This window comes from Mus pahari, chromosome 14, assembly GCF_900095145.1.
Source record: "Mus pahari chromosome 14, PAHARI_EIJ_v1.1, whole genome shotgun sequence".
NCBI lineage: Eukaryota > Metazoa > Chordata > Mammalia > Rodentia > Muridae > Mus > Mus pahari.
The window spans coordinates 70,646,056-70,661,201 of record NC_034603.1 but is presented as its reverse complement, the minus strand read 5'-3'; the positions used below and the strand labels follow the sequence as shown (position 1 = coordinate 70,661,201).

Sequence of the window (15,146 nt, the reverse complement as noted above, 5' to 3'; positions counted from 1 at the left end):
CTCTCTCTCTCTCTCTCTCTCTCTCTCTCTCTCTCTCTCTCTCTCTCTCTCTCTCTCTCTTTAGAGGCTTGTAAATGGATTCTGGGGAACTAGAATTGCACACAATTCATTATATTATTTATCCATTTTACCACAAAAACATGAAGTAGTCAGGACATCAAACCCTGAAATGAAGTTTGAAATGACAGAGTCACTTGTCACCCCTCATAAAATAGAGGGCTTTACAGAGAGGTTCCATTGTTGGCATTTTTAAGAAAATTGATATTGCCGGGCAGTGGTGGCACACGCTTTTAATCCCAGCACTTGGGAGGCAGAGGCAGGCGGATTTCTGAGTTCGAGGCCAGCCTGGTCTATANAGTGAGTTCCAGGAAAGCCAGAGCTACACAGAGAAACCCTATCTTGAAAACAAATAAACAAACACAAAACAAAGAAAATTGATATTAATACATCATCTCTTTTGGGTTGTGATGCTGAGCAGGGCCTTGGTGCATGCTGGGTAAGTGGTCCACCACTGAGGGACACCCCCAGCCCTGAATTATATTTAAAAAGGGAGTTAGTCTGCGTCCTTTGGGTTTGCAGAAGACCTTAAAATAGCTACATGCTATCACGTGTGCCTCAGTTGACTGAACTAAACAAGAAGAAAGGGACAGCCAAGCAGTGGTAGGTGGCACACGCCTTTGATCCCAGCACTCAGGAGGCAGACACAGGCAGAGCCCATAGGATTATATAAAGAAACCCTGTCCCAAAAAAGAGGAAGAAGAAATCAAGGAAGATGAAGAGATTATAAAGGGAAGACAGACAGGAAGTGATAAACCAGTTACTCAGTGAGAGGGTCCTTTGTCCTCTGTGCCTTCTTGCTACACATCCAGAGTAGAATCTTACTTCCCCCTGGGAGCCAGCCTCTTAGCAGGATGCTGGCCAGATTGCAGGTGTTGCTAACCAGGGAGAGCCATGTAATATTCAGGGAGAGCCGTGTAACATTCAGGCCCCTTTAATCTGAATTTGCTCTCTGCTGCTTCACTCCAGCCAGACCTGCTCCAGTCTAGGAGTGACTTCACAGCGGTTGCCCTTGGTCCTGCCTGCTCCCCGCCCCTCCCCCCCTCTCTGAGTAACCAGCCTCTGCCCTGCCCTCACTCTCAGCCTTGGTTTTCTAGGGGTCAAGGTCCAGATCCAGTCTCTCAATGGCGAGCACCTGCACATCCGGGAATTCCACCGGGTCAAGGTGGGAGACATTGCAACCGGCATCAGCAGCCAGGTAAGGAAGCAGGTCACACTTAGGGACCCAATAAATAAGGAGAAATTGCACCCTGGGGAATTAGTGGTCCATGGCTTAGCTGCTCTCCAGGTCTCAGGGCAGGACAGGCAGAGAGGGTGTGGAGGATCTCTGGACCCATAGTTGAGCTAGGAAGAATCCTCCAAGTCCTCTAGAATGAAGGACAGGCAGTGTTCTCCCCACTACCTGTTTGACTGGAGGAGGTATCTCCCCGCATGTTTGGGGACCATAAGCTTTATGCTCTAGCTCCCTTCTCGATGCATGCTACCCTCTCAACCCAGCTGGCTTGCTCTATCTACAGATCCCAGCCTCAGCTTTCAGCCTGGTGACCAAAGATGGACAGCCTGTTTGCTATGACATGGAGGTGCCAGACTCAGGCATCGACCTGCAGTGCACCCTGGCCCCTGATGGAAGCTTTGCTTGGACCTGGAGGGTCAAACATGGTCAGCTGGAGAACCGACCCTAGCCCTGTCTTCCACCACCAGCTCCATTCCAGCCACAGCAGGCTTCCTTTGAATCGCAGTACTCTGAGATGCTGGACGGGTCTGCACAGGGACCTGCCAGTCCCTGGCTCAGCATGAAGACCAGGGCTTGTGAAGGGAGCAGAGTAAAGCACCTCCCAGGACTTGCCTCCTGAGTGCTGCTGGCTCCTGGCAGGAGAAACTCCTCCCTCATGAGGAGACAAGGAGGAAGGAAGACAGGGGTCTCTGTGATGCTCCAAACAAGGAAGCCAGACCCCCATGGATCAGTCAGCACTTGCCAGTGGTTGGGGAGCAGCTTCTAGCCTGGGTCACGAAGAGCAGGTACCCCTAGGAAGGCAGGGGAGAGTCTAAGGGTTCCTGCCCAGCTCCTATAGGGCAAGACAGTAGGTGTGCCAGCCCAGGGACTGTAGAGTCCATGGCCCCGTGTCTAGCCGCCCTGGCCTTGACTAGTGTGAGACGGAAGGAGCAGGAAGGACACTAGAATGCGCCGAGCCTTCAGGTCATTGCAGCCTGCGTCCTGGGTTGAGCTCCTTGATCAACCAAGGACCAAGAAGATTCTTGTGGCTGTGGACAGCACTCCTCAGCGTCCACCCCACTGGCTCCCTGGCACTCTAGTCCCTCATCTGTGGCAATGAAGGATGACGTGAGACCCACCTGACATGATCAGTCTGCAAATGATAGATACCCAAGAAAGCCACAGAAACAGGGCTCACCACCCCCTGGGGCACACTGTGGGCATCCAGCATGGTGACAGGCCGTTGCCAGCAGCAGCACTTTGTACTCACTGTGACCTCAGAGCACTTTCCTGGCTGCCTTCCAGCAGAGCATTGGCTCTGCATGAGCAGGGGCAGGCCAGGGGATGGGGAAGGGATTGTCTCGACCCATCATCCACGCAGGCTTGACCGCCCCCTCAAGCTTCTTTCAGACTTACGATGAGCATCCTCACCCCCACTGCCCTAGCTGGGGCTTTTCCTGGTGGGATTTGGAAATAGCTGCTTAGGACTCGTTGTAGCATTAAGTTAACTGTGAATCGTTTGCTGGGAGGGGCACAGAGGCTTCTCCCTCTGGAGAAGCTCGTCCCCCCACCTCAGCCAGCCAGGATAGCTTCTGTCCGGCTACTTCCAAGGACCTAGGCTGCTCCTGGCCCCAGCACATGAACGGCAGCCACGGTGCTGCATCTGGGGTGCACTGAGCTCTGTAAGCAATAAAATTTGGAATGAAGATGGGCGTTTGTAGGCTGTGATGTCTTTTGCCTACCCGTTTGCAGTACTCCACAACCCCGACAGCTGCTGGGGTAGATTCTTTCAAGTCTCCCTGTTGTTGGAGCAAGGACTGGCACCAGCCTGTCTAGAGGGCTGCTTGTCCTGCTACCTGTCATATCCTCTCTGCTATGCCTATCTCCTGTAGCAGCAGGGATATCCCTGGCCAAAATCGTGAGCTGAAGGGAGGAGGGCAAGCGGCCAGGCAGCCAGGTAGCACCAGAAGGGGTGGGGGCTTGCATGACCCACTCACCCACATCTGTCCTGAGGCCCAGCAGCAAGAGGTCTTACCTGGTACTAGTTTGAGTGTCTGCATGATGTAGTGACTTGCCCAGCAGGAGTCTCTTGATCTCAGAGCATAGGGTGGCAGAGGACACAGGAGCGCCGATATGGCGCTAACCCATAGCATGAGCTGACTATGATGATGAGCACCGGTAATCCAACCTTGGGCTACAAGAAGAATCTGAAGCCAGCCTAGGACTGTCTCAGAAGGAAAAATAATTTGGGGGGTGGGAGATGGGATGTAGCCCTGACTATCTAGAACTCACTACGTGGACCAACCAGACTGGCCTCAAACTCACAGAAATCCCACTTCTGCCTCCCCACTGCCAGAATTAAATAAGAATTTATGCTACCATGTCCAGCTTTGGGGGGTTTGTGTAATTAAAGCCCGCTATAGCGGAGTCTTAATACTAGACAACCTGAATTTGGTCCCAGGAAATGAACAGACACCGTGGAAGGTGACTGTTCCCAAAAGTTGTCCTCTGACTGCCACACACTGGATGTGGTGTGAAAGTTTTCACACACAATAAATGTAATTGTAAAAAATTGTAAGGTCACCCTGGAAAGCTATGCACAGGTGTGTGTACTGCACACATGCACGGCTTGGACTGAGATTCAACCATCCTTAGAGGAATCCTAGACTCCCCGAAAAAATGGAGTGGCTTTGTGGCCAGATGAGGTTCTAAGACCCCCGTCCTTACCCTGGCCTACTGCGGAGTGGCCAGCTGCCCCAGGGGCAGGGGTGGGGGAGCTGCTCGACCTCCAAGACTCAGAAGATCTTTTCTTGTTCCCACCCACATCATTGGCATGAACCTTCAAGTTTCCTGCATGCCATATCCCCTGGCCAGAACGTCACAGAAGCCGCAGCATCACAGGCACCAGCGCCCCCATCATCTTCAGCGCCCCTCCACCGGGCTAGCCAAAGAGCACACTGGAGGGGCAGCAGCCACCAGCCCGCTCCCCGCCTCCCTGACAGAGCCTCCGGCAGCATGGGGGTGACAGGTGCGAGCAGGCGGCCGAGTGGTGGGAGGCGCCAGAATGGCGGGGCGGAGGCGGAGAAAGGGAAAGCTAACGGGTGTTGGACTGGGGAGAGGAAAGGAAAGCTAACCCCAGCCAAGCCCTTTGGGTGCCTTTGATTACTGCAGCAGCCCTCGCTGTGCAAAAATTGGGGCTGCATGAGTACGGGGTCTTAATGAACTTTCCAATGGGATGGCATTCGCGGGTGCACGCGTGCATGTTTGGCAGAGTGGTGGGTTTGGGATTTAATGTCTTTGCAAAGGCGGTCGCCGAATCCATCTGCGTGAGACACTGCTGAAGATCAGAGACCCAAAGCTAGTAACACGCTGGGGGGAGGGGGGGGAGTCAGCCAGAAATGTGCTCAGATGGGCGGGCCTGGGGCTTCCGGAAGAGCAATGACGCCTTGCGTCATCACAGTAGGAAGCCAAGAGTGCGCGCTGTGCGGTGCGCGTAGTGTTTTGAAGGTCATGAGATTTAAGGTCCCTTCCAAGAAAAACGTGTGGTAGCAAGGTTACTCTCGTCCATCTCTGTCCTTCGCCCTTAAATACAGTGGCTAATAGCTGAAACGCAGCATTTCCTTTTCAGCTTTATCAAAGCAATAAATATCCTGACTCAAGAGCTTTGACGAGTTTATTTGCTGATTAAAAAAATAAAAATAAATTAAAAAAAAATCAAGAGTCCCTCTATCCAGGCATATCTCAGAGCAGCCCCAGGCCTTTTCTCAAAACAAAACAAAAGCAAAATCCCAAGGTCTAGAGAGGCAGAGGCAGGTGAATCTCTTTAAGTTGGAGGCCAGCTTGAACTATAGAGTTCCAGGACAGCCAGAGCTACACAAAGAAATCCTGTCTCAGAAAAAGTAAAAAACAAACAAATTCTAGGTTTAAAAACTAATCCAAATTTTAAGGCCATCCATTGTGAGTTTCTCAATTTCATAAATTACTGGGGTTTCCCTTTTTAAAGTATTTGTGGGGACTGGAGAGGTGGCTCAGTGTTTAAGAGTACTGACCATTCCTCAGTTCAAGTCCCAGCAACCACGTGGTGGCTCACAACCATCTGTAAAGGGATCCAATGATCTCTTCTGGTGCATCGAAGACAGCGACAGTGTACTCATAATATTTTTTTAAAAAGAAGTATTTGTGGGTCAGGGGGGGTGGCAAGTTAAAAACACTATCCGTGTAAGTGTGAGGAGTAGAGTTCTGATCGCAGAACCCACAGAAACGCCAAGTGGGTGAGACGGGCAGGCATGTAACCCCAGTCTCTGAAGGTGGAGACAGGAGAGCCCCAGATCGAGGAATCCTATCTGGGAGCTCTGGATTTCACTGAGAGACCCTGCCTCTAGGAAACCAGGAGGAAGTTAGAGGTAGGGATGACTCCCGAAGTCAACCTCCAGCTTCCAGCCACTCAGTCACTCACATACACACACACACACACACACACACACACACACACATACACACGCGCACACGCGCGCGCGCGCGTGTGCAAAAAATGAAAAAGCATGTTTGTGAATCAGCTGTTCCTGGTATGAACCGTGTCCACACCAGCGGCATCTCCCCAACGCTCCGGGAGCCTTTCCAAGCCACTGAGAACCTCCTTCTCGGAGGAATGTTTTACCTTTTTTCTTCTCTGACTTTTGTTCTTTCTAGATCTCCCTTCTAGATTACAGAGTCACATCTCCTGGGTTGAGAATATGGTTGTCAGTATCTCACAAGCATGGGAACCAGAGTTCTCCCCCAGAATCCGTGTAAGACAGACATGGCAGCGGCACCTAGAATCTCAGTGCTGAGGGCAGACAGGAGGGTCCCCAAGACCCCTGGCTGGCCTGATTAGCCAGTGAGAGACCCTACCTCAAAGAACACCGTGGGAGGCTCCTGTGGAAGGACATGCAAGAGTGTCCTCTAGCCTCCACGTGCCCGTGCAGACATATGCCAGTGTACTCTAGAATATCACTATAGCTGATACTTGGAGGGTCTGTTTTCTGGAAATACTCTTTCTTGTTTTCTAGAAAGAATACTCTTTCTTTCTTTCTTTCTTTGCCAAAAAGCGGCCTTCTGTAATTCTTTATAGCATCTTGGTTTTCTCTGTTTGTTTCCCTTTGGTTTGGTTTGGTTTGGTTTTTTTGATGTGATACATTTTAGCATTGTCCTGGAATCACTGAAAATGATTAGCTTCTCTTTGAGGTACCCTCCTGTCCTCCTGTTCCTCAAGTCACCTTTGCTGTTCTGGAATCAACTTCTCATCTGCAGAGTGACCGGTTTTTGTCAAGTCGTTGGTGGCCTTCAGTTGCCCCTGTTCAAGAATGGAATCGTTAAAGCAACTCATTGGAATTCTTTCAACTCTAGGTCTTACTGCCTGGCCAGTGTCACTTAAGGGTGGTCAGACAGGAACCAGGCACACCTCAGGAATGTCAGCATCTTCTGATGCCTTGTTTGGGAGAAAGCACCCCTGACCCATGACCTCTGACTCCTCCCTTTATACCTCAAATCTTCCAAGCTCCCAGAACTCACCAGGACAGGTTGGTTCAGCATCCTGTGTGACCTTTGACCTTTCAAATTTCTGACTCCACTCCATCAAACACTAGATTCCACATTCTAGAAGCAGAAAGAAAACTCTGGTGTGCTGTTCTCCTTGCTTAATCATTACGAATCCATATTCATATTCATCCCCCCTCTCTCATCCCCTCCCCCTTCCTCCCCCCTCTCTTGATTAAACATGGGGACTCCCAAATGCTTGGCAGATGCTGCACCATTGATCAATATCTCAGCTCCATTTCAAATACCTGGTCACAAGAAGAACATGACATCACACTGTTAAGGGTTCCCTTGCTACAGGCAAATTATCCTATTACCATTTGAAGGAAGCCAGTGATAAAGTTGAGTAGTCAATGCCTAATGCAGTGGCTCTCAACCTTCCTAATGCTGCTACCCTTCAGTACAGTTCCTCATGTGTGGTGACCCCCAAGAAAAAAATATTGTCATTGCTACTTCATAACTGTAATTTTGCTACTGTTATGAATTGTAATGCAAATATCGGCATTTTGCAATGCTCTTAGGCAACCCCTGTGAACTGATCATTCGACCCTTACAGAGGTCTGGACACATGGCTTCTCAACCAAAATAAGTTTAGTTGAAACAACTAAAAATAACAAGACAGTCACAGCTATAATAAAATCCAGCAGAATCCTGCAAATAATCTAGAGGAGGCATACAAGAGAGCAAGGTGACACGTGGAAGCAAATAACGGGACAATCCATTTAAACCCAAATGGCAGACGTCTTGGCTCCCTTCTAAAGCAACTGCTTAGCATGGAGGCATGGGCAAGAGCACTGTCCTGGGCTTGGTCTCCAGCACCGTCCCCACCCACAAAGTCACTCCTCGACCGTAGAGATTACCTAAGGAGACAGAAGAGGTGATGCCTGGGCTAGGCACAGATCCGTCATGATGGACTGCTTGCCTGGGACGAAAGGCTCTGAATTCAATCTCCGGGACCAGGGGGATAAATAATTAGGAAAAGCAACACTTGACTATATGCTGCCATTTAAAAATCCACTTTAAATATAAAAACAAAGATTAAAAGTAAAAGATTGTGTTAACACTAAAAAGCTTAGATCTGACTCCCAGGACCAGCTAAACCAGGTTTGGTAGCACCAGCCTGCATGTAATCCCAGCAACCTGGTAAATAGAGACGGAAGGATCAGAAATGTTAGGTCATCCTTAAGTATACAACCCATCCTTAAGTCTCAAAGCCAGCCACAGAAACATTAGACTCTATCTCAAAAATTAATTAATTAGTTAATTAAATGAAACCAAAATAACTTGTCATATTATTTATTTACTTACTTTACATCCCAACCAGTTTCCCCTCCTTCTGTTCCTCCCAGTCCTCCCTCCCCACCACCCCTCCCACTTCTTCTCCCTTTCTCTTCAGAAAAGGGGAAGCCTCCCATGGATAACAACCAGCCTTGGCATCTCAACTTGCATAAGGCTAGGTGCATCTTATTGAGTCTAGACAAGGCAACCCAGTAGAGGGGGTAAAGGTTCCAAAGTCAGGGAAGAAAATGGAGTTTTTGCCTAGTATATGCAAGTTCCATTCTTAGGGCTGCAAAACAAAAGGATGTATAACTATTCTAAAGGACTGTGTTCCTAACAGCAGAGCTTCAGAGAACACAAAGAAAAACTAATGTAATGGCCAAATGTGACCTACATTCCCAGCACTAAGAGGATCAGGAGTTCAAGGGTGGCCTAGGTCACATAGGGAGTTTGAACCCAGCTTGGGCTACATTACATGCTGCCAGAGAATCAGGAAAGGGCAGGAGGAAGTAGGGGCTAGAGAGATAGCCGAGCTGTTAAGGGCACTTGCTGCCCTTGTAGGACCAAATTTCACACCCCAGCACCTAGGTCATAAATTTCATAACGACCTACAACTCCAGGGACTCAGTGCGCCCTCTTCTGGCCTTCAGTGGTATGTGCACTCACATGCACATAACCTGTACACAGCCACACAGGCATACACAAAATTAAAAATACAATTTAAAAATAAATTATCTAAAGAGAGAAAGAAAATGAAAGTAGAGGTGATTCAGCGAGGTAAATATAATCAAAGTACATTAGACGCATGTATGACATCAACACTTTACTTAAGAAAACTGATGCGGGGCTGGTGAGATGGCTCAGTGGGTAAGAGCACCCAACTGCTCTTCCAAAGGTCCAGAGTTCAAATCCCAGCAACCACATGGTGGCTCATAACCATCTGTAACAAGATCTGATGCCCTCTTCTGGAGTGNAAAAAAAAAAAAAAAAGAAAACTGATGCAACTTCCAAGGGGAAATGGGTATCTGCCATCACAGTTAAAGATTTCATCACCCCTCTCAAGAACTAAGAACAAGCAGGCGCAGAGTCAGTCAGGATTTAGAGGAGCTAAGTGGCTCTCCCTGATAACTGGTATTCACAGAACATTCCATTCCATGGCAGAATGCACACTCTTTTTCAAAACCAATCTGAACTCTGGGAGTGGTACACGCACACCTTTAATCCCAGAGCTCAGAGAGCAGAGGCAGGAAGATCTCCGTGAGTTCAAGGCCAGCCTAGTCTACATAGAAAGTTCCAAGCCAGCCAAAGCTCTGTAGTGAGAACTGTTTCATCCAATGACAACTAGAGGCTAGAGAGGTGACTCAGCAGTTAAGAGCACATACCGATCTCTTGTAGAAGTCCCGGGTTCAATTCTCAATACTTTGGGACACTCACAACTTTATATAACTCCAGTTCTAAATGGATCTGATGCCTGGGGCTGGAGAGGTAGCTCAATGGTTAACTGCATACTCCCCCCACAGAGGACTCTGTTCAGTTCCCAGCAACCACATCTGTTGCCTTACAACCTCTTAGATATAAATACAGCTCCAGGGATCACTCACCCTATGACCTCCAAGTGCATCTGCACACATATGGCATACACATAATTATTAAAATGATAACATTTTAAAGTCTTTTTTAAAATAATAATGATCAGCCAGGCAGTGGTGGTGCACGCCTTTAATCCCAGCCCTTGGGAGGCAGAGGCAGGTGGATTTCTGAGTTTGAGGCCAGCCTGGTCTACAGAATGAGTTCCAGGACAGTCAGAGTTATACAGAGAAACCCTGTCTCAAAAACCCAATAATATAATAATAATAATCATCATCATCATCGTCATCATCAGGCATAATGGTACATACCTTTAATTCCAGTACTCAAGAGGCAGAGGCAAGTAGATCTTTATGAGTTTGAAGCCATATATATATATGGTCTATATAGTTAGTTTTTGAGGACAGGCCGGGTCTACACAGTGACACCCTGTCTCAGGATGATGATGATGATGATGATGATGTAGTGATGAACACCTTTAATCCCAGCATTCATCAGGCAAAGGAAAGAAAACTCTTGTGAATGCAAGGCCATCTTGGTCTACATAGTTCCCGTCCTATGATAATGATGATGATGATGATGATGATGATGATGATGATGATGACAACAATAAATATTTTTTTTAAACATCAACTGAGCAAAGTAGAAAAGGAAGCTTAAACCTGATAAACAGCATCCGTGAAGAAAACTACCACCAGCATCATAAAGACGAAGTTATGGAAGTTTCCAAGGACACTGGAAGGAAGCAAGGCTGTGGTTGTTCCCAGTACAAAGGGGGAAGAAACAAAAGATGCCAGACATGGAAGGAAGAAGCAAGATCATCTTGATTCACACACATTCTTTTGTATGTACAAACCCAGTGGGTTCTCCAAGCGAACGCTATCGGGGCTCATGGGTTTTCATCGGGACTGCAGAATGTGAGTCGGTATTTCTAGAATATTAGCAGCAACTAGACATTGAAAAATACCTCAAACATCACAGACTGAAGCTTGACTTTCTTACAAGTCAAGCACAGAAGATGAGTCAACCCCAGACTTCGTCTTCTAGACCCCAGAGCTGCTATGAGGCTTACAAAATCCTAACTCACCCTCTGTCCATGCCCAGGAGCAGCCTAGGGAAGGGTAGAAGTCTGAATGACCAGAGAGGTCCAGGAAAACGGCAAGTAACCAAGGAAGGGTTCAGCAGGAATGCCGAGTCCTTTATGGTTGGGTGGGGCCGAAAAGTCCTGCTTGGGGTGGGATGGAGCTGAATGAAGCCCGAAAAGGAGGGGGAGAGGGAGGTAGATGAAGAAAACCAGAAGAGTATGTGGGTCAAGGAGGCAGAGCTGGCCTGCAAGTTCCTGTCCACGCTTCTCTCAGAGCTGGCCTAAGATCCTCAAGCCAGGCAGTCCATCTCAGTCCAGATGTGCCTGAATCCTCAGGCTGGGACCAGCCATGCAAGGACCACCCCTTCCATCCTAGGAAGAAACCACAGTGTGTTCTCATGCAACTGATAGAACCCCAGCAGCCTTTCTCACCCCAAAAGCCAGGTTAACACTTCCTGCTCTTCCCTGGGCTCATGGGAACCCACTGAGCATAATGCACAGAAGGTGTAGTCCCTTGAAATCGGTGATTATGGCTCCCTGAGGAGGAGCGACTGAGACAGCCTGGTGCCCCAGCTCCAGTGGGCGAAGGGCAGCTTGTGTATTAGACGATTAGAAAAGCCTCCAGGATATCCACCTCCTGGCTGCAGGATGCGCCCCCCCCCCAGAGACTCCACCTTCTAGGACTTCACCATCCAGCAGTGAGACCCTGGCATGACCTCAGATCAAACACCCGGAGTGTAGGCCTTGGTCTGGGTCAGTGATGGGTGACCAAAAAAGAGCTGGAGAAGCAGCAAACAAGGGTGACGAACAGTGAGGTGCGGAAGTTCTTCGGGGGTGCAATGGGCTCCTGCGGAAGATGGCAGAGCAGAAGATGGAAGTAACTCTTAAGCCTGCATTCAAGTCCTTGACTTAGCAGCCACCAGCTATGGAAAGCCTGGGCAGTGAGCCCCCTCTAATGCTAATGTGGAGAGCCATGGGCATTCCCGTCTGTGGAGGAGGCAGTAGGTTCAAGAGCTGGGACAAGTCCAGATGACAAATGGAGGATAGCAGACATGAAGGACAGGACTGGTGACCCTGGCAAGGGGGTGTCAAGGGCAAAGGGTAAGATGAGAGAGACAATGGTGGATGGGCTGGGGGCGAGGAGGGAGGAAGGGGGAAGGGACAGAAGAAACTGGCGCCAGCTCAGGGGCTCTCTGCACACTGAAGCGGCCTGCCCTTTCCTTTCCCCCCTACTAGGTATCAGAGCATTTCCCTGCTGTGGCAAGGATTCAGTGGACGTTGTGGAAAGACAGTAAGAACCGGCCCCCACCAGCACAGGGCCCTGCCCCCAATACCCGAGGCTCTCAGCCCTTCCCCCAACATCAAGCACTCTCACCCAAGTAGGGCCTCCCCATCTTTAGCTCCTTTCCAGGATCTCAGGACCAGAGTCCAGGTGACAGGCTGGGGTTGCCTACCATCCCGTCTCTGCCTACAGCCTCCAACCTTGGTGGAGGGTTACGGTGGAGCATACAGGGCGTGGCTGCCTTGCAGAGAGAGCTGTCCAAGGTAGTAAAGATAGGACTTTCCCTGTAGAGGGAGCTATTTTCTGGGCCTCATGGGCTCAGAACAAAGATTCCCAGGCCCTTCCTCCAACCACATGGAGTTGAAGAGTAGGCTGGTAAGCTCTCCAGAAACTTCTGACACTTGGGGAAATCTTAAGACCAACAGCTTAGGAATAAAATGCTCAGTGTACGAGTATGCAGGCCTAGTCAGACATCGGACTTCCGTGTGAGAAGCCAAACATTGTCATCGCTGTAATCCTAGAGTTGGGAGGTGGAAGCAGGAAGTGGGTGGGTCTCGCTGGCTCCAGCCACTCTAGCAGATCAGTGAACCCCACCATCAGAGAGAGAGATCCTGTCTTGAAAAATGAGGTAGCAAATAACTAAGGAAAACTTAGGTCAGCCTCTGGCCTCCACAACATTTATATTTGTGTATACACACACACACACACACACACACACACAATATGACACTCCAGGGTTCTTATTGGAACAGAGACAGTGGGGAGTAGAGAAGATGAGGTCTTCTTGCCATCTTCTGTACAAGGCCAGAGCTTTGAGGGCCCTAGCGATCCCTACCCGCAACAGGATCTCTGTCACCCATTTTGATTTCTTCTGCCTCAGGAGTGACCATCACCACCACCATACCCACGAAGAAAAAGAGGATGAAGATACAGAGGTGAGACCATGAGGCTTTATACAGAGGCAGCAGGCGAGAGAGTGGTGTCTTTATGCTTGACAGCAGTGGGACTATAGTACCAGGCCACACCCAGCTTCGTTACCTGCCTACACTTCCTTGTCTGCCTCAGGCAGGTCTCCAAGAAGCAGCAAGTGGAGATAAGGGGCGGGTAGTGTGTCACATGGGAGCAGGAGGGAGCTTGGTGTGTGTGTGGGGGGGGGGAGTCCTGGGGTAGGGGGAGGGCTGTCTGGTTCCTGTTGCCTTAGCTTTCTGTTGAAACCTTTCAGCTGGAAGAGGAGTTACCAAGGACGGAGCCCCCACCCAAAGTGGACCCAGAGCTAGGTCCAGTACCACAGCTGGAGGACATGGAGCCAGAATTACCCTCTAAACTCACACCTGAGACTGAAGGAGACAGCAACCCTGAAAGCCCGGAGCAGCAGAACTACAGGATCGAGTCCCTCAAGCCCTATGAAGAAGAGCTGATGGACACAAATGACTTCAGGCCCTGGGGCTTCAATGTGCACTCAGCCAACGAGGAGGAGGAGATGCATGGCCCGTACCGATCCATCCCTGTGCAGACCTCTAGTCATCTTTTCTGGTCAAACAAGCTGATCCAGGCGTCGGAGCACAGTCTACAGAAGGCCTTAGAAAAACATCACAAGAGCCCCCAGGAGAAGTCCGTCTCCATATCCCAGGTCTACACAGAAAGTACCCAACTGCCGTCCAGCCCCCAAGTGTCTCGCCCCACCACGCCCACAGCCATCGGCCTGGCCGATCTGATCAACTTCGCATCGTCCCTGGCCGTAGCCTCCTCCAGCAACATGGCCTTGCCTAACTTAGAGAACATGATCAAAGGAACATCTGAGAAGTCGCAGAATACCTCTTTAGACTTTTGCCAGCCTGTCCAGGCCATCAAGTTTGCCCAGGCTACCCAGATCACCCAGATATCCTCAGAGAAGCAAGATCAGTCCCCCAAAAACATGGCTCACAAATCTTGGACTCAGGAAACCAGGAACGTAGCTTGCTCTTACCTGGATATTAACCAGGCAGGGCTCAAGACAGCTACCATCCAAGGGGAAGTGAAATTAGTCCAGACACCAATCACATCCCCTCAGCTTCAGGAAGCCAAAGAGGAGTGAGTAGTGATGTCCTTCAGCCCTTCCACGGGGTGGGGCCGCATTAGCCTGTGGGGGTGGGCTCAGTTTTCACATAGACAGATGAGGTGTCCAGCAGTAGAATGCAAGGGGGAGGGGCTGGGCAGGGGACACGGGCTAGCTTAGTTTCGGGCCCAACCTCAATGACCTCACAAAGGCTGCTACAAGCAAGATTCCAGTGACCTGGAATGTAATAGAAAAGCCAGGGCCAGAGGAGGCCTGGGGACCATGGAGGGTAAGCTCCCCAGGGCTAGGAGAGAAACCTAGGTTCAGAGTGGGCAGGGCCACGCCGTGTCAGGAAGCAGGAACGTTTCCATGTTGTCTGCCTCCGGAGAGTATGACGGTCACATTCCTAGGGCACAGGACAATTGTGTGAAGGAGCATGAGGTAACGGGCAAGCTTCAGGGCCCGTGGGCTCTGATGATACGCAGACAGGACAGACGGCCAGCGGCCCCCACAGGTGCCGTGGGAGACCCCAGTCCCCGATGCCCTAGTGACACTGTCTCTTTTATGTTTCAGCTCGGTGCCGGGAACCAAGAAAGGGAATCCATTATTGCTGAAAATCCATTTTAAGCTGTCATCCCCCTCAGCCCCAGAGAAATGACTAGACAAAAACATTAAAGCCCCCAGTGCTGGCCCTGGTGAAGAGATTTTTTAAGGTGCTGGGCCCTGGGCATAATTAGGCCAGTGTTGTACTACTGGGCTGGTGTCCCCAGCCCTTGTAATTTTGACATAGTGATTCATTATGAAGCCCACACTGGCCTCAAACCCTTGATCCTCCTGCCTCAGCCTCCTGTGTGCTGACATTTCAAGTATGCACCACCCTGCTTGGGTTCTGGCTCGGGTTTTAGGGGATCAAGGCCTCCTAACCACTGAGCACGCCTGGATGCTATATTCTGGAAGCAATTTTTTAGGGGTGACACATCCATTTTATTATTATTTTTTTTTTTTTAAGTTTCTCTGCAAGTTCTGATGTCATGCC

The 15,146-nt window shown here is 49.8% G+C and overlaps 2 protein-coding genes across 2 annotated transcripts in view; both read left to right on the top strand.

Annotated features, from left to right (window-relative positions):
• The window catches only part of Map3k14 (mitogen-activated protein kinase kinase kinase 14), a 48,182-nt gene extending 45,207 nt beyond the window's left edge, over positions 1–2,975 (top strand). Inside the window, exons 15-16 of the mRNA XM_021213313.1 lie at positions 1,155–1,255; positions 1,575–2,975. Of these exons, the coding sequence (XP_021068972.1) occupies positions 1,155–1,255; positions 1,575–1,739 (266 nt within the window). The 3' untranslated portion in view covers positions 1,740–2,975. The remainder of the gene's footprint in view (positions 1–1,154; positions 1,256–1,574) is intronic.
• A 1,310-nt stretch (positions 2,976–4,285) lies between these two features.
• Spata32 (spermatogenesis associated 32) lies at positions 4,286–14,768 on the top strand. Its single transcript, XM_029546440.1, has 5 exons — positions 4,286–4,298; positions 12,030–12,084; positions 12,956–13,010; positions 13,298–14,145; positions 14,684–14,768. Exons 1-5 carry the CDS (start codon positions 4,286–4,288, stop codon positions 14,766–14,768), a joined length of 1,056 nt encoding a protein of 351 aa, XP_029402300.1.
• The last annotated feature ends 378 nt before the right edge of the window (positions 14,769–15,146 follow it).